At 36.4% G+C, this 25,206-nt stretch overlaps 1 protein-coding gene and 1 pseudogene across 1 annotated transcript; both read right to left on the bottom strand.

The window, feature by feature from the left end:
• LOC134326295 (zinc finger protein 850-like) overlaps positions 1-25,206 on the bottom strand; it is a 122,960-nt pseudogene that overhangs the window by 54,991 nt on the left and 42,763 nt on the right.
• Positions 1,008-16,464, bottom strand: LOC134326002 (tripartite motif-containing protein 16-like). Its single transcript, XM_063008195.1, has 7 exons — positions 16,410-16,464; positions 11,378-11,966; positions 11,168-11,263; positions 10,262-10,495; positions 9,612-9,771; positions 9,452-9,511; positions 1,008-1,907 (listed from the first exon to the last, which is right to left on the bottom strand). The coding sequence occupies exons 2-7, from the start codon at positions 11,960-11,962 to the stop codon at positions 1,372-1,374; spliced, it is 1,671 nt and encodes a 556-aa protein (XP_062864265.1). The 5' UTR covers positions 11,963-11,966; positions 16,410-16,464; the 3' UTR covers positions 1,008-1,371.

Below are 25,206 nucleotides of genomic sequence, written 5' to 3'. Positions count from 1 at the left end.
ATTCAGAAAGTTTTTGGACGGACATTAGAAACTGAATTAATCTTAAACTTAACATTCCTTCTTTTGAAATTGATGCCATTTTATTTATGTGGAAAACTTAAGTTCAGCTTGCTTTGATGCTATAAATGTAGTAGTACTTTTAGCAAAATACCACATTCACTGCAGTAAGTGGACTGGTAACAAGCCCTCCTTCCTCTGCTTCATGACTGAATTTAAATCATACTAGTCTGTATTAAATAGATTGAAAAACTGGAAAACTGCTAGAATCATCTCACATCAGATCTCTAAAAACTTACTGTTTTAAGTTTCTCATTGTATTATTGTATGGCTTGTTCCTCTGTTTTTTGATCTTATTTTCTTTTTATTATTATTATTTTGCGCCCCCTAGATTGTAATCTATAGGTATGACATCCTCCACGAGAAATTGTATTCTTTTTTATTGTTCTGTATGTTATGTTGTTTAAAATAAAAATAAATAAATAAATAATGCGCAAACGGAGGCGGAGTGAGTAGGGAGCGGATTGAGATTGTGTGTGTGTGTGTGTGTTGCTCGCTCTCCTGTATATCGACAATAAACAGCTCTCATTACGATAATTCCCTCTACTGATGCAAAGCTGAATGGGTGGATTACAGTCGATAGGAACTGTGCAGAAATAAAAGACTCCTTTCGTTCATTTCAAAGATCCGTTCAATAGAATCGGATCGTTCGCAAACGACCCATCACTATATATGCAGTTAGCACTGAGCATGTGAGTGAGAGGGGAGCACCTGTATAGCAGAGCACAGCCTGGTGAAGTCAGGAACGAGATTAGTGAGCTCTGGCTCTGACAAAAGCGAGAGAGCTACTGATAACGTTTCGGAAATTTCGAGATGGAAACCACGAATGTGAAGTATAGACGTAATGAAGTACGGTGTCTGCGTAGCCCCGAAAAATTTTAAAAACACATTCGTTTTAATTCAATTTGTTTTAATTAAACTGATTTTATTAAAACAGAATTATAAGAACTTTGAAACAGATTTTATTATTAATTTACACATTTTGTTTCATATTTTTATTTTTTTTATAATTATTAAATGATTTATTTTTTCGGTGCATATAATTACTTTTCCGAGATTATCTGGCGTACCACCTCATGCTGCTTCAGGTACCACCAGTGGTACGCATACCACAGTTTGAGAACCACTGATTTAGATGATAAATATTTAAGAAAAGAAGAAATCAGGAAAGGGGGTAAATACTTTTTCACAGCACTAAATAAATGGTGGTTAATAAATTAAATAAATAAAAAATCTTCATAAATGTATCACTGCCTCACAGATTCTAAAATCACTCAAACAGTTTAATGTTACACTTTCATGTAAATTTTACATTTAATTTGTTAAATCTGACAGTTTCACTTCTGATCCTAAACAAAGACCAAACCCCGGGTAGAGGAGCTGAGTGAACGTGGTCTGAACTCTGTGGAGGAGCTTCATTGTATCAGAGACGCTGTAGAAGGACAGAGTTCCTGCGTCATAATCCACATACACTCCTATTCTAGAGGAACTCGGCATTGTGGGAATTTTAGTGTCTTTGTTATTGTGCCTGAATGACAATCCGAATAGAGAACAGAACAAACTCCAGGACTGATCATTACATCCAAACACACACTCATCACCACGTCCCTTCCTGCTGATGCTTTTATATGACACAGCTATATAAACCCCAACATTCCCACTCAACTCAACCTCCCAGTAACAGCGTCCACTCACACTCTCTCTACACACAAACTGAGAGTAAATATCAAATCTATCTGGATGATCAGGATACGAATGTTCTGTTTCACTCCGGGTCACCACTTTGTTCTCCTCAGACAGACGGAGGAATTTGTTTACTGTGTTTGGATCCAGTGTGAACTGACAAACATCTGGAGAGGAAACACAAAATAAACCAATTAACATAGAAGAGAGAGAGAGAAAGTGTGTGTGTGTGTGTGTGTAATTATACATACAGTGCTGGCCAAAAGTATTGGCACCCCTGCAATTCTGTCAGATAATACTCAATTTCTTCCAGAAAATGATTGCAATTACAAATGCTTTGATATTAAAATGTTCATTTAATTTGTCTTCAATGGAAAACCACAAAAAGAATTGTCAAAAAGCCAAATTGGATATAATTCCACACCAAACATAAAAAAGGGGGTGGACAAAAGTATTGGCACCCTTTGAAAAATCATGTGATGCTTCTCTAATTTGTGTAATTAACAGCACCTGTTACTTACCTGTGGCACATAACAGGTGGTGGCAATAACTAAATCACACTTGCAGCCAGTTAAAATGGATTAAAGTTGACTCAACCTCTGTCCTGTGTCCTTGTGTGTACCACATTGAGCATGGAGAAAAGAAAGAAGACCAAAGAACTGTCTGAGGACTTGAGAAGCAAAATTGTGAGAAAGCATGGGCAATCTCAAGGCTACAAGTCCATCTCCAAAGACCTGAATGTTCCTGTGTCTACCGTGCGCAGTGTCATCAAGAAGTTTAAAGCCCATGGCACTGTGGCTAACCTCCCTAGATGTGGACGGAAAAGAAAAATTGACGAGAGATTTCAACGAAAGATTGTGTGGATGGTGGATAAAGAACCTCGACTAACATCCAAACAAGTTCAAGCTGCCCTGCAGTCCGAGGGTACAACAGTGTCAACCCGTACTATCCGTCGGCGTCTGAATGAAAAGGGACTCTATGGTAGGATACCCAGGAAGACCCCACTTCTGACCCAGAGACATAAAAAAGCCAGGCTGGAGTTTGCCAAAACTTACCTGAGAAAGCCAAAAACGTTTTGGAAGAATGTTCTCTGGTCAGATGAGACAAAAGTAGAGCTTTTTGGGAAAAGGCATCAACATAGAGTTTACAAGAAAAAAAAACGAAGCCTTCAAAGAAAAGAACACGGTCCCTACAGTCAAACATGGCGGAGGTTCCCTGATGTTTTGGGGTTGCTTTGCTGCCTCTGGCACTGGACTGCTTGACCGTGTGCATGGCATTATGAAGTCTGAAGACTACCAACAAATTTTGCAGCATAATGTAGGGCCCAGTGTGAGAAAGCTGGGTCTCCCTCAGAGGTCATGGGTCTTCCAGCAGGACAATGACCCAAAACACACTTCAAAAAGCACTAGAAAATGGTTTGAGAGAAAGCACTGGAGACTTCTAAAGTGGCCAGCAATGAGTCCAGACCTGAATCCCATAGAACACCTGTGGAGAGATCTCAAAATGGCAGTTTGGAGAAGGCACCCTTCAAATCTCAGGGACCTGGAGCAGTTTGCCAAAGAAGAATGGTCTAAAATTCCAGCAGGGCATTGTAAAACACTCATTGATGGTTACCGGAAGCGGTTGTTCGCAGTTATTTTGTCTAAAGGTTGTGCTACCAAGTATTAGGCTGAGGGTGCCAATACTTTTGTCCGGCCCATTTTTGGAGTTTTGTGTAAAATGATAATTGATTTGACTTTTTTTCCATTCTCTTTTGTGTTTTTTCATTGCAAGCTAAATAAATGAAGATATTAATACCAAAGCATTTGTGATTGCAATCATTTTCTGGAAGAAATTGAATATTATCTGACAGAATTGCAGGGGTGCCAATACTTTTGGCCAGCACTGTATGTCTAAGTGTGTGTGTGTGAGTGTGAAACTAGACACACAAATGCTACACAAACACATACAAACCCTACACATATACACAGACACTACACAATCACACACATACAAACCCTACACATACACACAGACACTACACTATCACACAAAAACATACAAACCCTACACATACACACATACACTACACAATCACACACATACAAGCCCTACACATACACAATCACACATACACACACATACAAACGCTGCAAATACACACAGACACTACACAATCACACACATACACACCCTACACATACACAGACACTACACAATTACACAAACATGCAAACACACACATACACACAGACACTACAGAATCACACACATACACACCCTACACATACACACAGACACTACACAATCACACAAACATGCAAACACACACATACACAAAGACAATACACAATCACACAAATACTAATACTACACAATCACACAAACACATACAGACTTTACACATACACACAAACACTACACAATCAAACACACATACACAAAGACACTACACAAACACACGCATACAAACACACACATACACAAAGACACTACACAAACCCTACACATACACCAAACACTACACAATCACACAAACAAACGTTACACATACACACAGACACTACACAATAACAGACACTACACAATCACACAAACACTACACCATCACACAAATACACATTTAAACCCAACACATACACACAGGCACTACACAATCACACAAATACACACATACAAACAATACACAGACACTACACAATCACTACACAATCACACAAACACACACATGCAAACCCTACACAAACACACAGACACTACACATTTACACACACACATACAAACCCTGCACATACACACAGACACTACACAATCACACAAACACACACATACAAATACATACACACAGACACTACACAATCAAACACACATACACAAATACACTACACAAACACACAATCACACAAACACACACATACAAACACACATACACAAATACACTACACAATCACACAAACATACACACAAACAAACCCTACATATACACACAAACCATACACACACAGACACTACACAATCACACAAACACACACATTTAAACCCAACACATACACATAGGCACTACATAATCACTACACAAAAATACACACATACAAACACTACACATAACACAAACACACACATACAAACCCTACACATAACACAAACACACACATACAAACCCTACACATACATACAGACACTACACAATCACACACACACAGGAACTACACAATTACAAACACATACACAGACACTACACAATCACACAAACACACACATACAAACCCTGCAAATACACACAAACCCTACACATACACACAGACACTACACAATCACACAAACACACACATAAAATCCCTACACATACACACAGGCACTACACAATCACACAAATACACACATACAAACAATACACAGACACTACACAATCACACAAACACACACATACAAACCCTACACAAACACACAGACACTACACAATCACACAAAAACATACAAACCCTACACATACACACATACACTACACAATCACACACATACAAACCCTACACATACACAATCACACATACACACACATACAAACGCTGCAAATACACACAGACACTACAAAATCACACACATACACACCCTACACATACACACAGACACTACACAATCACACAAACATTCAAACACACACATACACAAAGACACTACACAAACACACACACAAACAAACCCTACACATACACCAAACACTACACAATCACAAAAACACACACAAACAAACGTTACACATACACACAGACACTACACAATAACAGACACTACACAATCACACAAACACTACACCATCACACAAATACACATTTAAACCCAACACATACACACAGGCACTACACAATCACACAAATACACACATACAAACAATACACAGACACTACACAATCACACAAACACACACATACAAACCCTACACAAACACACAGACACTACACATTTACACACACACATACAAACCCTGCACATACACACAAACACTACACAATCACACAAACACACAAACACACACATACAAATACATACACACAGACACTACACAATCAAACACACATACACAAATACATTACACAAACACACACACAAACAAACCCTACAAATACACACAGACACTACACAATTAAACACACATACACAAAGACACTACACAATCACACAAACGCATGCAAACACACATACACAAAGACACTACACAATCATACAAACACACATACACAAATACACTACACAATCACACAAACATACACACACAAACAAACCCTACATATACACACAAACCATACACACACAGACACTACACAATCACACAAACACACACATTTAAACCCAACACATACACATAGGCACTACATAATCACTACACAAAAATACACACATACAAACCCTACACAACACAAACGCACACATTCAAACCCTACACAACACAAACACACACATACAAACCCTACACATACATACAGACGCTACACAATCACACACACACACACACAGGAACTACACAATTACAAACACATACACAGACACTACACAATCACACAAACACACACATACAAACCCTACACAAACACACAGACACTACACATTTACACACACACATACAAACCCTGCACATACACACAAACACTACACAATCACACAAACACACAAACACACACATACAAATACATACACACAGACACTACACAATCAAACACACATACACAAATACATTACACAAACACACACACAAACAAACCCTACAAATACACACAGACACTACACAATTAAACACACATACACAAAGACACTACACAATCACACAAACGCATGCAAACACACATACACAAAGACACTACACAATCATACAAACACACATACACAAATACACTACACAATCACACAAACATACACACACAAACAAACCCTACATATACACACAAACCATACACACACAGACACTACACAATCACACAAACACACACATTTAAACCCAACACATACACATAGGCACTACATAATCACTACACAAAAATACACACATACAAACCCTACACAACACAAACGCACACATTCAAACCCTACACATAACACAAACACACACATACAAACCCTACACATACATACAGACGCTACACAATCACACACACACACACACAGGAACTACACAATTACAAACACATACACAGACACTACACAATCACACAAACACACACATACAAACCCTGCAAATACACACAAACCCTACACATACACACAGACACTACACAATCACACAAACACACACATAAAATCCCTACACATACACACAGGCATTACACAATCACACAAATACACACATACAAACAATACACAGACACTACACAATCACTACACAATCACACAAACACACACATACAAACCCTACACAAACACTACACATTTACACACACACATACACTACACAATCACACAAACACACACATACAAATACATACACACAGACACTACACAAACACACATACACAAATACACTACACAAACACACACACAAACAAACCCTACACATACACACAGACACTACACAATTAAACACACATACACAAAGACACTACACAATCACACAAACAAACGCATGCAAACACACGTACACAAAGACTACACAATCACACAAACACACACATACAAACACACATACACAAATACACTACACAATCACACAAACACACACACAAACAAACCCTACACATACACACAAACCATACACACACAGACACTACACAATCACACATTTAAACCCAACACATAGGCACTACACAATTACTACACAAAAATACACACATACAAACCCTACACACATAGGCACCACACAATCACACAAACATACAAACCATACATATACATACAGACACTACACAATCACACACACACACACAGATACTACACAATCACACAAACCACAAACGTTTAAACCCAACACATATACACAGGTACTACACAATCACACAAAAGCTACACACATACAAACCCTACACACACAGACTTTACAAAATCCCACAGACACTACACAATCACACAAACACACACATGCAAACCCTACACATACAAACATACTCTACACAATCACACAAAAATACACATACACACAGACACTACACAATCAAACAAACACACATATACAAACATACACTACATAATCACACATACAAACACACAGACACTACACAATCAAACACACACATACAAATCCTACAAATACAAACATACACTACAAAAACACACACATACAAACACACACACACTACACAATCAAACACACATATACAAATCATACACATACAAACATACACTACACAAACACACAGAGACTACACAATCAAATACACACATACAAATCATACACATACAAACATACACTACACAAACACACATGCAAACTTTACAGACACTAAACAATCACACACACACACATACAAATCTTACACATACACACAGACACTACACAATCACACAATTAAACACATTCAAACCCTACACGTACACAGACACTACACAATGACACACACATCCATACCCTACCCATACAAACAGACACTACACAATCACACAAACTCAAACAAACCCTACACATACACACAGACACTACACAATCACACAAACACATACATATAAACCCTACACATACACACAGACACTACACAATCACACAAATAAATTACAAAAACACATTCACACAGACACTACATTCACTGAGACTCTGGATCTCTCCTGAAAGAAAATCTCTTGGATCAGAATTATACAGACAGAAGTTTAAATGATTGTTTTAGTTGTTTTAACTTCATGACCTCTATTTCAAGTTCTTAGTGATTTTAAATAACTATTGAAGATAAGTACATGGAACAGTGGTCTTTAGCAAGGTCTCAAAATGTTCCTAATCTGAGGATTCTGAATGATTCACCACTGTCCAAACAAATTCCAAAATAAACCAAAAAGTAATTGTAACATATCAGTCTGAAAAAAGTTACAAAGCCAATCCTAATGTATTAGTACTGCAGTGAACCACAGTAAGAGTCATGATATCCATATGACACTTGGAACAGTTAAGATACTTCAAGAGCTCATCAATGTCTCATCGAGGAAAACATACAAGAACCCAAACAAACATTTAGGAAACTGCAGGACCTGCTGACCTCAATTTAGATCTGATTGAATGATTCCAGTATTAGAAGGAGACTGAACACAAATAAAATCCATGGGAGAGTCACAAGGTAAAATCACTGTTAACTAAGAGGAACATAAAGCCTCGCCTCTCATTTAGCAATATAAGAACCTTAATGACCCTCAAGCCTTTTGGCGATGATGTTCTGTGAATTGATGAGTCAGAATTCTTATACTTGCAATGAAGCTATAACAGCATTTTACAATAAAAAATCTTACTAACAGTCAGTCATGGTTGTGGTTGTGTGATGGTGTTTCAGGGCTAAAGAATGTCTGGTCATCAGTTCATGATTTAAAGATTAAACACTTGTGTAAAACAAAAACACAACAATTCCAAATAACAAGAGCAGATCTTTGTTAAATTAAATCTAAGGAAATAAAGTTTAGGTTTTGGACTTAATCAGATTTAGACTTAGATTTAGACCAAACTGAGCTGCTGTAGCATCTGAACTGACAAATCTGTAAAAATACAGATAACTGGGGGTGCAAATACTTTTTCACTGCACTGTGTATGTTTGTGTGCTTGTGAGAAACTTACAGTGTAGAAAATCTTCTCTGATTTTAAGTTCAGTAGGCAGAGTGATCCAGACTTTCTTCACTGCAAAAAAAATGAACAAAATGGGGATTTGATTGTTTTGTTTGATGTTTGAGTACCGAAGCATTTTGGAGACAATGGAACACTGAGGGCTTGAACTCACCTTCATCTGGTATCTTCTCACACTGCTCTTTGCAGAATTCTTCTACTTTCTCTCTCAGCTGAGATACAGACTTTGTAACATCATCAAATGAGGGGAAAGGACTGATTGTGATGGCGGCTGATTCTGCAGATCCAGCAGGAGCCGAGAGAGATTGAAAATTCTACATCCAGACAAATAATGTTCACAGAGAAACAACAAGATGATGATGAATCACAAATAATAGACGACTGACATGAAGCACAGAGTGATGTTTCTCCAAATAACATTAACAGTATTTCATGATCTCTCAAAAAAGCTGATTCGGATTCTTACAATTTCTTAGAACCCCGAGTGTTACGACTTTATGGGTCATAATGTGTCTTGTGTAGAGGGGGGTTTCCCTATGTTATAGAGTTGTGGAAGATGAACAAAGATGCGCAAAGCTACCATCAGGGGTGAGACGCCTTTAAATGCTTTGCTGTTGCGTTTCCGGCTCTCCCCAACATGTCTGAATGAATGAAAATAATCGAGTTTAAAAGAACAAACTTCTTGACGAAAGGCATCAACGTTTTAAAGATTTTGAGTTTAGGGGACGTCAAGTTACAAGATACCGCTGTAATTTATTACTTGGACTGGTGCAGCAATAATATAATTATTTTTAGTGCTGTTACCTGGAGGAAATGGACGGGATCCTCTGTGTGTGAAAGCTGTTCCAGTTCAGCATCTTTCCTCTTCAGCTCTACAATCTGCTGCTCCACCTGCTTCAGGACTTTTTCAGCTCGACTTACTTCTGCTGTCTCTCGATCTCTGATCAGATCTTTTAGCTCAGAGCATCTTCTGTTAATTGAGTTGATTAGTTCAGTACAGATCCTCTCAATGTTCTTCACTGCTGTCTGTGCAGAACACTGTTAGAGGATTTAGAAAGAGGAAAACGTTTCTCACTCAGATATTTGTCCATCCTTCACATTCATATGTAGCTTACTGGCCAGACTAAGACTTATCACTCATAGCTTGGTGATGGTGCTAAATGACTTGATTTTTCATACTCTTGTAAATGTTACCATCATCATCATGTCCATATGATGCAGTATTTCATACTCTACTTCCCGAATATAAGAGAAAGTTCCAGTTTTACCTTCCACCTTAAACTCCAGCACTTCTTCAGTGCTCATCATCACTTTAGTTTTTACTGCATTTATCAGCATGTTATATTTCCTCACAGATTTTGATACAAAACATCTGCTCCTGTATGTCCTTAATTCAAAATTATATGTCTGGATTAAATCTAATAAAAATAAAAAAACACCATATGTACTGTAACATGTGCTGGTGGTAGCATACTGTTACAGAAATTATTTTGAGTATCAGTAAACATTATTAGCACAACCTCAGAATTGTTGTACAGCATCAATCATCAACTAACCAGGCATAATTTAAATATTTTTTAAATTCATTAACAAAATTGCTCCATCACTTGCAAAGTTACCTGAGATATAAAATATCTCATTTTTAATGGAGATTGGTTTTATGGAGGAGAGTCGGACTGATCCTGAGAGCTTTTTGTTTATAAAACTTACCTTGTGAGACTCCACAGCGTTTATCAGTTCACAAAGTTCCTTCTCTCTGTTCTGGATTTTCTCCTGGAATTTTCTCTGGATCTCCAGCAGCTGCTTCTACACAAAATAATTTAGGATTTACTTGTATTGTGTACGAGCACCACATAAACAATGTCAGTGTAAATGCTAATGAGTTGTTACTTGTTAAAGAGAGCTGTATAATATTTTTACCTGTTTCTCAGTTCTTTCTGCTGCAGCTGATATTGTATCATGTCCTTTATGATCCATGGTGCACAACACGCAGATACACTGCTGATCAGTACGACAGTAAACCTCCAGCAGTTTATCATGCTGAGAGCAGATCTGATCCTGGAGTCTTCTGGAAGCCTTAACCAGCTTGTGCTTCTTATAAGACAGAATTTGATAATGAGGCTGAAGGTGAGTTTCACAGAAAGAGGCCAAACACACCAGACAGGATTTTACAGCTTTGGATTTTGTCCCAGTGCAGGAATCACAATCCACATCTTCAGGTTCAGAAAAACAGTGACCAGGATGTGGAGCTTGAAGTTCTGTTTTCTTCAGTTTCTCCACAACTCCAGCCAGCATGGTGTTTCTCCTCACAACAGGTCTTGGAGTGAAGGTTTGTCTACACTGTGGACAGCTGTATGTTCCCTTATCATCCTCCCAATCCCAGCAGTTGTTAATACACACCATACAGAAACTGTGTCCACATGGAATAGCAGCTGGATCCTTCAGTGTTTCCAGACAGACTGAACAGCTGAACTCATCCTGAGTTACTGAAATTTTGGACTCCATTTTTCTACACGTAAACAGAAACAAAAAAGTTATTCACAGCAGCTCAGACTTCCTGGTTTCTTTTGTGAGTGTTATGTTCATGTTTACGTTTCTCAATTTCTGTTAATTAAAAAAAAATTTTTATGACCTATTGTACTCATGCTGTGGGACTTTTAATTTGCAATGTTGTTGTAGTAAGTAGTACAAGTGACTAGTTAATTACTACAACCTTCGTTATATGAAAATTTGTGTTTTTCAATTGTTCTTCTATATTTTATTATTACTGTACCTTTACTGTAGTACATTTTATGATTCGTTATTGTACCCATTCTGTATGACTTTTATAATGCGTTTGTAGTAACTAGTACAAATGACTAGTTAACTACTACATCCTTAAAATTTTTTATTACTGTACCGGGTCATTACTAGCATTTGGTGCCATTTGAGTCACCGTGACATAATATGGTATATTTTGTGTAAAAATGGGCTAATACATATTTTTAAAAGCTTGTCTTACATGATTAACCCTCCTCTACCATAGAAAACAATTGTGTTCCCAGGATTATTTAATTTAAAATAATTACTCAATTTTAGCGCAAGAAGGCTAAACTGCCATGTCCCCAATCACGTTTTCTCAAATTCATTTACAAATATAAGTAATAAAAAACAAACAAATTCTACATTTTTCATTATTTTTGTATAGCCTTATTTGTAATATTCCTCACCAAATGTTATTTTTTTGTTATTAATACATTTTTAATACTTAAAGTCTTTAAAATAAGTTGTGTCCCAGAGTCGACTGTCCCACCTGTTACTGTGAAGGAAAATCTGTCTGGACTGTCTTCCTGACTCTTCCTCTAGTCACATGACTCTCAGGAAGTAGCATACATTTTGGAGGATAATCATCTAGAGTAAATATCATTCTTTAATTAATCTTTTTCCAATGTTTTAAAAAGGTTCACTGATGTGGTAAAGCATAACATGTCCACTCTGTTATGCTTATTTATAGAGGAAACTGGTACATTTTTGTAATTTTTACAATATGGTTAATAAACATGTTAAAAATCTTCATCTGTGGTCACCATGAACTAGCCTGTTGTTCATCACATGAGCAGTAATGGTAAGTTTAGAATAAAATGTCCCTCCTGTTACTGTCCACCCTGTTGCTGTTTTGCACAGTGACAGGGTGGACACATAGTAGGGTGGATGTAAGATGAATAGGTGTTTCCAGCAAGTATTGTATTTATTATTAGTGACTTTCTGCTCCATCTCACCTTCCAAGTGGCACAATCACCCAGCTATCTGGGCCCACCTCAGCCCTGTGTTAGACATGGTGAGGGAGAGATATCTCCATGTCTTCAGTGATGGCCCAGATACTCAATACAAACAGAAGGGCAACTTTTACCTACTATCAAAAGAACCTTTCAAAAAAGGCTTTAAAGACATCAGCTGGAACTTTTTTTTTTTTAAGGCCAGCCTTGGAAAGGGGGCTCCAGATGGTGTTGGGGCTACCCTTAAAGAATCAGCTGACAAATTTGTCCACTATGGAGGAGACATTCCCATTGCAGAGACCATGTTCTTCCATTTAAGGAACATGAACACTTTGGTGGAACTTTTACTTGTGGGAGAAGGAAATGTTTATAGCCTGGGAGAAGACGAAGGCCACATTTCATTGAAGAACTATCACGGCCTGAGGTCATCATGAAAGGCAGTGGTGCATTGTCAACAACGATGGTGAACCCTACCCAGGAATCATTCTGGAGGTTGAAGAATGGGGCAAACAAGTTCTATTGGCCAAGTCCACGAGAGGATATTAGCTGGTACAGGGATGAACAGATTATATGCCTGATGAAAGAGCCACAACCTTTAAATAAACTAGAGAAGACAGTGTGGAATTTCCTAGAAAAACACTTGGGCTGCTGGGTTGTTACATAACGTACTGTTGCTGAAACATCTATGAGATCACTAGACTGAAAAATGTTCCTGATAATTACTTTAGGTGTTCAGTACATTTGACGGTTGAAGGTGGGGGGTCAGGGTGGGGGACACGAGTTGCTCTTTTTTTGTGATGTACTGTTGTTCACTGGTATGATGTCCAACCTGTTGATGAAATTAACATTCATTGATTTAAATGAAATCAATTAAAATGGAGCCAAATTCCACTGAAATTCCTTTTTATTCTAAAAGAAATGTATTCAAATTACATTGTGCCTTAAAAATACAACATATCTGTTTTTAGATAATGCTTGTTTATTAATTCATTCTTAAAATACATTTGCAGGCTAAAGTGAGGGACATTTAAGCTCTTAAAAAATGTAAATATTGCAATAACTGTGCATTCAAAACACTTAATAATAAAGACGAGAACGTCCTGTAACAGGGGAGACATTTGTCCTATGTCAACTATGTCCTATGCAAATATTTTGGTCAAAATTATTAGAGTATAATATCCTGAGCTGGACTAATATATATTTCTTATAGTTTAACAAGCCCTCCTTCAGATAAAATGATAAAATTATGGAAAGTTTTGCATTTTTGATAGAAAGTTACCAAGCTGAAATGGCACCAAATAGTAGGAATGACCCTACCCATACTGTAGGGTTTGTTTCTGTAATTTAAGTGTAGTGGGTGGTACATGTCACTAGGTAACTCTTGCATCTTTTATTATATTATATATGTTATATATGTTTGTAGAATTGTTGACACTAGGGGTGGGCGATATGGCCCTAAAATAATATCACGATATTTCAGGTTATTTTTGCGATAACGATATTTTTGGCGATATAACAAAACACTGAAAAATATTTTATTTATTTCAAGAAAACACTATTGCAAAAAAAATAATGTTCAGGTTTGATTTAGAATTAATATAAGTTTCAAACACTTCGTAGAAAAATGTAAGAAGTATGTAAGAATTACGCACACTTTTCTGAATTTTGTCTTTCCAATAAAAATAATGTAACAATGTAATGGCGGAGTCAGACAATTTTCATAGGGGTGGCCAGACTGACCATTGCTCACACACAGGGGTCACACAGAAACTGATACCTTTTTCTTATGTAGTCACTCACTCATTTACCTATACAGGCAGTGAATGCCATGTAGAATTACATCACGGAGACCCGCATAATAATAATAATAATAATACGCTTTTTTTCTTTTCATTTTCCCTGACAAGTGAAAAACCAAAATATAGCAACCTTAACATTATGAGGAAGAAAGATATTCCTTTGCAATACTTTATCATTTGGCTGCCAACTTGTGTGTAATGATGAGACTCATTTGAACCCCAGAGCATGCCAGTGTGAATGTATGGTAAACTAAGTTTAATTTTCTTTCAACAATATGATACAGACTGACCAACACTATTAAGCCAAATCAGCATTGAAAATTGACTTTACTTTAATAGCCTTCTACAATGCTGGAGCTTCTTAAAACGGAATATTTTCTTTTAAATAGAAGTGTTATTTAACTGCTATTAAATTGTTTCCCAACAAAATCCGCCCAATTTGGTGGATAACCGCCCAATCTGGCAACACTGGAACGAGCAGAGCCCGGTGGCGCCTTTACTTGTAGCGCGCCACAATTACTACTAAGTACAGTAGTAGTAGTACTAAGTAGCAGTAGTAATACTTCTGTGTTGGTGGTTGACATTAATGTTAAGAGTATTCCTGCACTGTTTGGTGGAGGTGCGCTGTTGAATTGAATCCCTGTGCAGAAATACTTCCGCAAAAAAGTCGCCGGCAAAGCGGTGGTTGGGGTTTGGGTTGCCAAATATTAATTTATGGTGGACTTGGAGTTTGTGAAACGAGCTCCTCCACTGCAGAGCCGCTTTCCGCCATACTCGTTGCTGTGCCCAAATGATCCACGTAACGAACGTACGCCATTTGCGTAGCTGTGTGACGTCATTACGTAAACAACGCAGAATATCGCTGTTATCACGATATGGGATTTTTTTATCGTTTTAAAAATTATACCGGTATTATCGTAAACGATACGATATAGCACACCCCTAGTTCACACTACATATTGTTACTGTACCCATACTGTAGGACTTTATACAGTTGTATTGAATGGTACATGCCACTGGGTAATAACTACACCTCGGCTTCATGCACTTTGTAGACGCTCCCTTAGCACTTCCTTATCATTTCAACACAGATGAACCTCACATTTAAAAAATAACAGAAAATAAACATTTACAGAAAAAACTTTTTAACATATTTGATTGTAGTTTGTTCCTTGTTTACTGCAGAATCAGTTAATGCAGTTTCACTCATTTTTGGATGTTTATTAGCCGAGAACGAGCCGAAAGAAACTCGAATGTCAGGCGAATGTCCAAGACTTCCTGGTTTAGTTCGTGAGTGTTCTGTTCAAAACAAGTGTGTTTAAATCAAATCAACAATCTGAACTACATAAAGTAACAATACACAGTAATGTACAGAAGTGTGGAAATGTAGAAACTCACCTGCGTTCATCAACTTCAATTATCAACAAAACTACAAACACAGACACGGAACAGATCCACACTCGAACAGAACAGGATCAGATCAGTTTCACTTCTGCTGAACTTCTTCTTCTTCTTTTGTGTTTATTGGCGGTTGGCATACCAGCTTAAAGGTGCATTACCGCCACTTACTGTTTTGTGTTTGGAACAGAAGATTGTACAGAAGGAAGGAGGGAAATAAAATAAAATAAATAAAATAATAAAATAAATAAAATAATAAAATAAAATAAAATAAAATAAAATAAAATAAAATAAAAATACATAAATACATAAAGAAACACATAAAAAATAAAAAATAAAAATAAAAAAAAATAATAAAAAATAATATACCACATTTCTGTTAGATTCTTTCCGCTAGAGCTGTTTCTGTTAAGAACTTGATGTAATAACTTATCCTCCCTACCTCTTTTCCTAAGAGTCCTGATAATGAAAGATCATTATGTTTTGCCCGCTGTACTGATTCAAACAGTTGTGTTCTGTTGGTACTATATTGCTTACAATTATGGAGTATATGTTCTACTGTTTCGGGTTCTTTACAAAAGCTACACCTTCCGGTTGGGTGTTTGCCTATTTTCCATAAAGTATAGTTAAGTCCTGTGTGACCTATTCTTACATGTGTGATGATGTTTTCTTCTCTCCTTCTAGAACCTGCCATCCTCCCATCGCCAACCTGTCTTTGAATATTGTACATATGTCTTTCAGTTTCAACAAAATCCCAATGCTCCGGCCATATTGCATATGTACATGTGCTAATTATGGCCTTAACTTCATTTTTGCTCAAAGGTACCGGTAGATTTATTTGTTTTAATCTAGGGTTTGTTTGGCTAGGATATCTACTGTTTCATTTCCCTCCACTCCTACATGGGCAGGAACCCACAGAAAGCTGGTGGATATACCTTTATCTTTCAAATTGTGTAACATATAGAATATTTTGTTAACAATATCTGTCCTGGCTGAGGATTTACCATACTTTATGCTTATCAGAGCTGAAAAACTGTCCGAAAGAATAACTGTATTATTTATTTCCCTTTTTCTATCAATTGTAGTGCTAAAAATATGGCCAACAATTCTATGGAATATACTGCCAGATGGTCTGATGTCCTTTTCTTAATATGTATATTATTTATTGGTATATACACTGCCACACCTGTAATTCCTGTTTTGGGGTCTTTGGAACCATCTGTAAACACGAGAATAAAGTTTGAGTAATATCTATCTATGTATTTCTGTACTATGTCGCATGCAAAAATTTGTTTTTTAATTCTTTCTGAAGGTTAAGATCTACCTTTGGCAAGGGAAATAGCCAAGGAGGAATGTGGGATATTGGTACTGTGGGACTATACTGTAATTTATGTAATCCCATGCTTCTTGCCTTTGCATTGCCAATCCATCCAAAACTTTTATAATTTGTCTTATTGTGTTCCCAGCAATTTCTTATTATATTCTTGGCAGGATGTGTATCCCATTGTCCCTGTAGATTAGCCCAGTATGTCATCATTAGCTTAATTCTTATTCTTTCTCCCATTTCCACTTGCATTGCTGCTAATGGGGATGTTTTGAATGACCCACTACATATTCGCAACGCCTGGGCTTGTAATGTGTCTAGTTGCTTAAGGTTTGACTCTGCTGCTGACATATAAGCTACACATCCGTAATCAAAAACTGTTCTCATGAGTGCTTCATAAATATTTTGCATTGATTTTCTACTTGCTCCCCAGTCCTGTCCTGACATACATTGTAGTATGTTAATGATCTTTTTACATTTATTTTTAACTTTCTCTAAATGAATGTGCCATGGTAATTTTTCATCAAACCAGACTCCAAGAAATCTAATAGCCTTTACTTGCTGAAGAGGTTGTTCATATATTTTGAGATTGGTGTAATTTTGTGTTTTTCTGAGAAGCATTCTCCACTGTATGCTTTCTGGAATGTTCTGTTCCTACTCTTACTTGTATTTCTCTGTTATATAAGAAGTCCAAAACCCAATTATATATATTTCCACCAATTCCCAGTAATTTTAATTTAATAAGTACTCCCTCTTTCCAAAGCATGTGATTGGCAACTAATCAACCGTATGGCATTTCAGCGTTTACTGTATGAAAGCTAGGTTTTACCACCACATGGCCTCCCGAGAACGCCCGATCTCGGAAGCTAAGCAGGGTCGGGCCTGGTTAGTATTTGGATGGGAGACCGCCTGGGAATACCAGGTGATGGAAGCTTTTATCCACACACACCCACCTTCACTCCAAACCTCCTGTTACACACTGACCCAGCGGCTTTTTCTTCATCAAAGCTACACAATGGGTGTGTTGGAAAAGCTAGCTCTCTCTCTACATAGGCAGCATTTTACGTCATCCTGTGCGCGCTCCCGAGAAGGAGGCTGTTCGAAATCCTAGATGCCTTAATACCCTCAGTACTGAGGCATCTTAATATTTCAATGTTATTTTGACTCAGAAACGAGTGAGCATCCAACGCTGCCTTGGTGATTAAGGCAATCCCAGAATTCATTGCGGGTCGGTGCTCTTCTCTCACAGAAAAATAAACATGGCTGACGGTGTGGAGAAATGAGTTATTTTCAAATGTAAATAAAATATTACTGATTTTTAACTTGTATAAACTTGTACCACGTGTTTTTATTTGCAAGTTCAGGCTTGTCAGGAAATGTAACCGTTATCGGTACATGAAGGGAGGCTATATTGACATGTTAGCGTGCTGTGCTACCTCAATCCATTGGTTTTAATGGCAAGATGCTTAATGCTAAACCCGATGGAATCGTTGTCTAAGTAGCGCGTTCGAATAACCTGCCTTATAAGTCATTGACTTATTAGAATCCTCTCTACTGAGGCAGCTGCCTGTGTAGACAGTAAGACAGCAAGGCAGCTCACTAGGTTTGCAAACACACACATTGAGACAAAGATCAGCTCATACTTTCATTCTTACTACAGTAAAACACATTCAACTGACTTTTAAAGTGAAGTTGAAAATGTTGTACAGAACTCGTTGCCATCTAGTGGTGCTAGAAATAAATTACAGCTTGTTGCTTGGGTACAGATTTGTGACTTTATTATTATTTCATTTGTATAATATATAAACATTAGAAAGTGTTTATGGCTCTTCTGTCCCAAGTGTTTCTGTAAACCTGCAATGGCGATTGAAAATAATTGAAATAATGGCATGTTTGGAGTTGAACAGCAGACCTTTAGAGAGGACTACAGTCAGTCCTAGACGTTCTTCCAAACAGTTCCTCTAATGTCATGTTTAGTTCTCCAACATGCTTCTCTAACTCTGTTCTTTCTTTCTTCTACCTTTTACAATCTGATCATCTGATAATCTCAGTTTGATTCCTGTGTATTACAGTGTTTACAGAGTCCAGAAACAACTTCTCTCCAGTGTGAATGCGCTGGTGTAATTTGAGATGACAATGTTGATTAAAACTCTGAGATTCAAACTGAGATCACTGATACGGTTTCTCTCCACTGTGAATGCGTTGGTGTATTAACTCTATTCTGCCACCTTTATACGCCCTGCATAAACTGGCAGATAGATAACTCCTCCACCAATCACCACGCTGTAGAAGATGTTTAGTTCAACTCTGTTTAATAAGTATTAAATTAAATTTTTATTAAAATTTATTAAATTATTAAGTAAAAACAACACGTTTATAAACTTCAGCACATCAAGACATGAATATCAAATAATATTTAAATTTAAAGTCCATATGCATATTATTCCAAGTTATGCATTTCAATACTAATAAGCCAACATGTGCAAATTCATTTAACTTAATGCATCATGAGCTAACCTGATTCAAACATGTAATACAAAATCAACTAATACTCTTAATAAACATAAATTAAAACATCATTAATGAATCGCTTCAATTAGCGAACCACTACTATGAATCATCATCAGTTACCAAACGACTCTTAAACAAACAGTAAACATTTACCACATGAACTGTATTAACAGCACAAACTCTGTTGATTAAAACTCCTCCCACACTGTGAGCACTGATGAGAGCTGCGTCCAGAATCGCATACTTGTATACTCAATAGTACGCGAGAGCAGTACGCGAGAGTGGTTAGTATGTCTGAATACTCAGTATACATAAAAAGGTACGCGGGAAGTACCCGGATGACCTACTTCTTGGGCAGCCATGTTCGAGTATGCAACCCATAATGTATCCCATAATGCAACTGTAGCTGCAAAGCGGAAGAGAAAACAAGAAATTGGGGAGAAGGAGGAGTCCTCTGTTTACAAGTTTAAGTAAGATAAACAAAATAAAAATGTTATTATTGTGTACAACCCTAAATAACGTTATGATTAGCGCAAAAAGACGATAAATATCCAAAAATTTGGCAAGTGGGGCTTGTCTGTAACTATGGTGGTCTGTAACCATAGCGATATTACGTCATCACGTCATCACTTGACATTAGTAAGATGGCAGATGTAGTAGGGGTGTTGTTACTTCTGTACTGAAAGTGCTGCGTACTTCCTCCAATCTAGTACAGACTCTGTTAGTATGCGATTCCGGATGAAGATAATGTTTCTCTCCAGTGTGAATGCGCTGGTGTATTTTAAGCTCACTCTTTACAGTATATTAAAACTCTTTCCACACTGTAAGCACTGATACGGTTTCTATCCAGTGTGAATGCGCTGGTGGATTTTGAGACTAGACTGTGTATAAAAATTCTTCCCACACTGTAAGCACTGATATGGTTTCTCTCCACGGTGAACGCACAAGTGTATTTTAAGCTCACTCTTTGCATTAAAACTCTTCCCACACTGTGAGCACTGAAACGGTTTCTCTCCAGTGTGAATGCGCTGGTGTCTTTTGAGAGAACTCTGTTGATTAAAACTCTTCCCACACTGTGAGCACTGATACGGTTTCTCTCCAGTGTGAATGCGCTGGTGTGTTTTGAGATCACTCTGTCCATTAAAACTCTTTCCACACTGTGAGCACTGATATGGTTTCTCTCCAGTGTGAATGTGCTGGTGTTTTTTGAGATTATTCTGTTGAATAAAACTCTTTCCACACTGTGAGCACGGATACGGTTTCTCTCCAATGTGAATGCGCTGGTGTATTTTGAGATCACTCTGTTGAATAAAACTCTTTCCACACTGTGAGCACGGATACGGTTTCTCTCCAATGTGAATGCGCTGGTGTATTTTGAGATCACTCTGTCTATTAAAACTCTTTCCACATTGTGAGCACTGATACGGGTTCTCTCCAGTGTGAATGTGCTGGTGTGTTTTGAGATTAATCTGTTGAATAAAACTTTTTCCACAGTGTGAACACTGATATGGTTTCTCTCCAGTGTGAATGCGCTGGTGTCTTTTGAGATTAATCTGTTGAATAAAACTTTTTCCACATTCTAAGCACTTATACGGTTTCTCTCCAGTGTGAATGCGCTGGTGTTTATTGAGAGATTCCTGTGTGTTAAAACTCTTCTCACACTGTGAGCACTGATAAGGTTTTACTCCAGTGTGAATGCGCTGGTGTATTTTGAGATTACCCTGTATATTAAAACTCTTTCCACATTGTGAGCACTGATACGGTTTCTCTCCAGTGTGAATGTGCTTGTGCCTTCTGAGAACACTCTGACGACTAAAACTCTTCCCACACTGTGAGCACTGATACGGTTTCTCTCATGTGTGAATGCGCTGGTGTATTTTGAGAGCACTCTGGTGCTGAAGCTCTTCCCACACTGTGAGCAGACGTTTCCTTCTTCCTGTGTGGGACTGAGAGAGGTGTTAATGCTGACAGTACCAGAGGACGTTTGCTGATTACTGGAGCTTCTGGTGGGCGTCAGATCCTCATGTTCAGTCTTAATCTTCACCAGAGTCTCATATTTATCATGGTTGCAGCTCTTGATGTGATTGTGGAGCTGATTTTGGGTTGTAGAGGAACGTGGACACGAGGAGCAGCAGAAATCCTTGTTCAGTTCTGAAGCAGAAAATAATCAAATACATTTATAACAATATAAATAATCAAATACATTTATAACATTATAAATAATCAAATACATTTATAACATTATAAATAATCAAATACATTTATAACATTATAAATAATCAAACACACTTATAACATTATAAATAATCAAATACATTTATACCATTATAAATAATCAAATACATTTATACCATTATAAATAATCAAATACATTTATAACAATATAAATAATCAAATACATTTATACCATTATAAATAATCAAATACATTCATAACATTATAAATAATAAAATACATTTATAACATTATAAATAATCAAATACATTTACAACATTATAAATAATAATATACATTTATAACATCATAAATAATCAAATACATTTATAACATTATAAATAATAATATACATTTATAACATTATAAATAATCAAATACATTTATAACATTATAAATAATCAAATACATTTATAACATTATAAATAATCAAATACATTAATAACATTATAAATAATCAAATACATTTATAACATTATAAATAATCAAATATATTTATATAATTATAAATAATCAAATACATTTATAACATTATAAATAATAATATACATTTATAACATTATAAATAATCAAATACATTTATAACATTATAAATAATCAAATACATTTATAACATTATAAATAATCAAATACATTTATAACATTATAAATAATCAAATACATTTATAACATTATAAATAATCAAATACATTTATAACATTATAAATAATAATATACATTTATAACATTATAAATAATCAAATACATTTATAACATTATAAATAATCAAATACATTTATAACATTATAAATAATCAAATACATTCATAACATTATAAATAATCAAATACATTTATAACATTATAAATAATCAAATACATTCATAACATTATAAATAATCAAATACCATTATAAATAATCAAATACATTTATAACATTATAAATAATCAAATATATTTATAATATTATAAATAATTAAATACATTTATAACATTATAAATAATAATATACATTTATAACATTATAAATAATCAAATACATTTATAACATTATAAATAATCAAATACATTTATAACATTATAAATAATCAAATACATTTATAACAGTATAAATAATAAAATACATTTATAACATTATAAATAATAAATACTGTTAGTAATTGTTAAACTGAGATCTGATGCTAAAGTCCTGTAACGTGATTCATCCTGCATTCATCATTTCCTGCTCACACTGATCTGCATGAGCACAATACAAGCTTTCACTGTATGATGCTTCATCCCAGGTTCCTCTGATTCTATTCAATCCAAATCTTATTTTACTCAAGATAAAAAATATCTTACTCAGTTCATCTTTATCTTCAGGTTCTTCCTTCTTCACAGGCTTCATCTGGAAACCTCCACACTGTTGGTCCTCTGGGGTGAGGTGTTCCTCAGAGGTGACGTGTTCCACAGGGATTGAGGTTCCTTCACCTGAAATTCATCAATATGTGAAGAAGAAACTCAACAACTGGAGGAAACTGAAGGTTGTGGGTTTAGTTACCACAAATAAATACTACTTACATTTAATCCAGACTGGAGTGTATCAGCACTTCTCCACAGTATTATTAAAAGATCTGACAGGCAGACGGACAGATAGACAAATGTACTTTATTCCCTATTAAAGAGAAATCCAGGAATACTCTTTCAGACTGTTTTAACTGTTTATTTTTAATGCTGTGAGGCTGTAAACAGAGTGAAAATGTTGAAACTATTGTGGGACTGAGCAGCATCAGGCAGAAAAGACTTCTAATATAACATTTTGGGTTGGTTTCACAGACAGGGATTAAGCCTAGTCCTAGACTACACAGCATTTTGAATGGAGATTCTCTATTTAAAGCTAAATGTAGTCCTGGACTATAAGCCTTAATCCCTGTCTGGGAAACAACCCTTTGAGTTTGGTGGAAGTGGTTTTGTGGCCCAAAGTGAAATGATTAAGTCTGATGTTCTTTACATCTAGTTTCTCATCCACTCCCAATAACAGTGCTGTACTAATACTTTTAACTTTTACTATAAACCTGTAAAACAACCTGTAAACAAAGCTACAAGAACTCGCTGTTTCTATCAAACATTAAAAACTGTAAACAAAGTAAATGTGACGTGTTTATATAAAAATGTTAGATTTAATAAAGAATAAACTCTAAATCTGTTAAAGTTTTGAGGAGTTAAAGCTCCTCAAATCCTCACAGTGATGTTTTATTATAAACTCTAATTTTATTATTAATTAGAATGTAGTTAATTAAATATAAGGGTTATAATTAAATACTATTTACTTACAGATGAGGCTCTACAGTACAAACAGCAGCTTCTTGTTCTTCTTTCTTGTTTTCTGTAACAAAGTAATGTAACGCATTACAGTTAAATCCACAAAGTTGAATCAGTTCATCAATACTTAAGAGAAACGTTTCGTCACTCAATCCGAATGACTTCTTCAGTCTGAGCTGGTGGTGAAGAACCCCAACCTTATATGCAGTTGATTTGCATAACGACCGATCACCGCCCATTGCACAACAATGGAACTGGTGATCAGCATGGCTGGATTACTGACCGGGCCAGTGGGGCCAGCGCCCAGGGGCCCTTGAGGTCAGGGGGCCCCGGGGGGGCCCTGGCCCAAAACATTTTGCGATGCCTATCAACATTTATGATACAACATATTTTTATTTCCGAGGGCCCTCCATTTTAAGGATCCTCTGACTATTAGGGACTTCGACCCCAGGGCCTCTTGGGGGGCCTAG

Source organism: Trichomycterus rosablanca, chromosome 14 (genome assembly GCF_030014385.1).
Source record: "Trichomycterus rosablanca isolate fTriRos1 chromosome 14, fTriRos1.hap1, whole genome shotgun sequence".
Taxonomy (NCBI): domain Eukaryota; kingdom Metazoa; phylum Chordata; class Actinopteri; order Siluriformes; family Trichomycteridae; genus Trichomycterus; species Trichomycterus rosablanca.
This window is presented reverse-complemented; position numbering and strand designations above follow the sequence as displayed.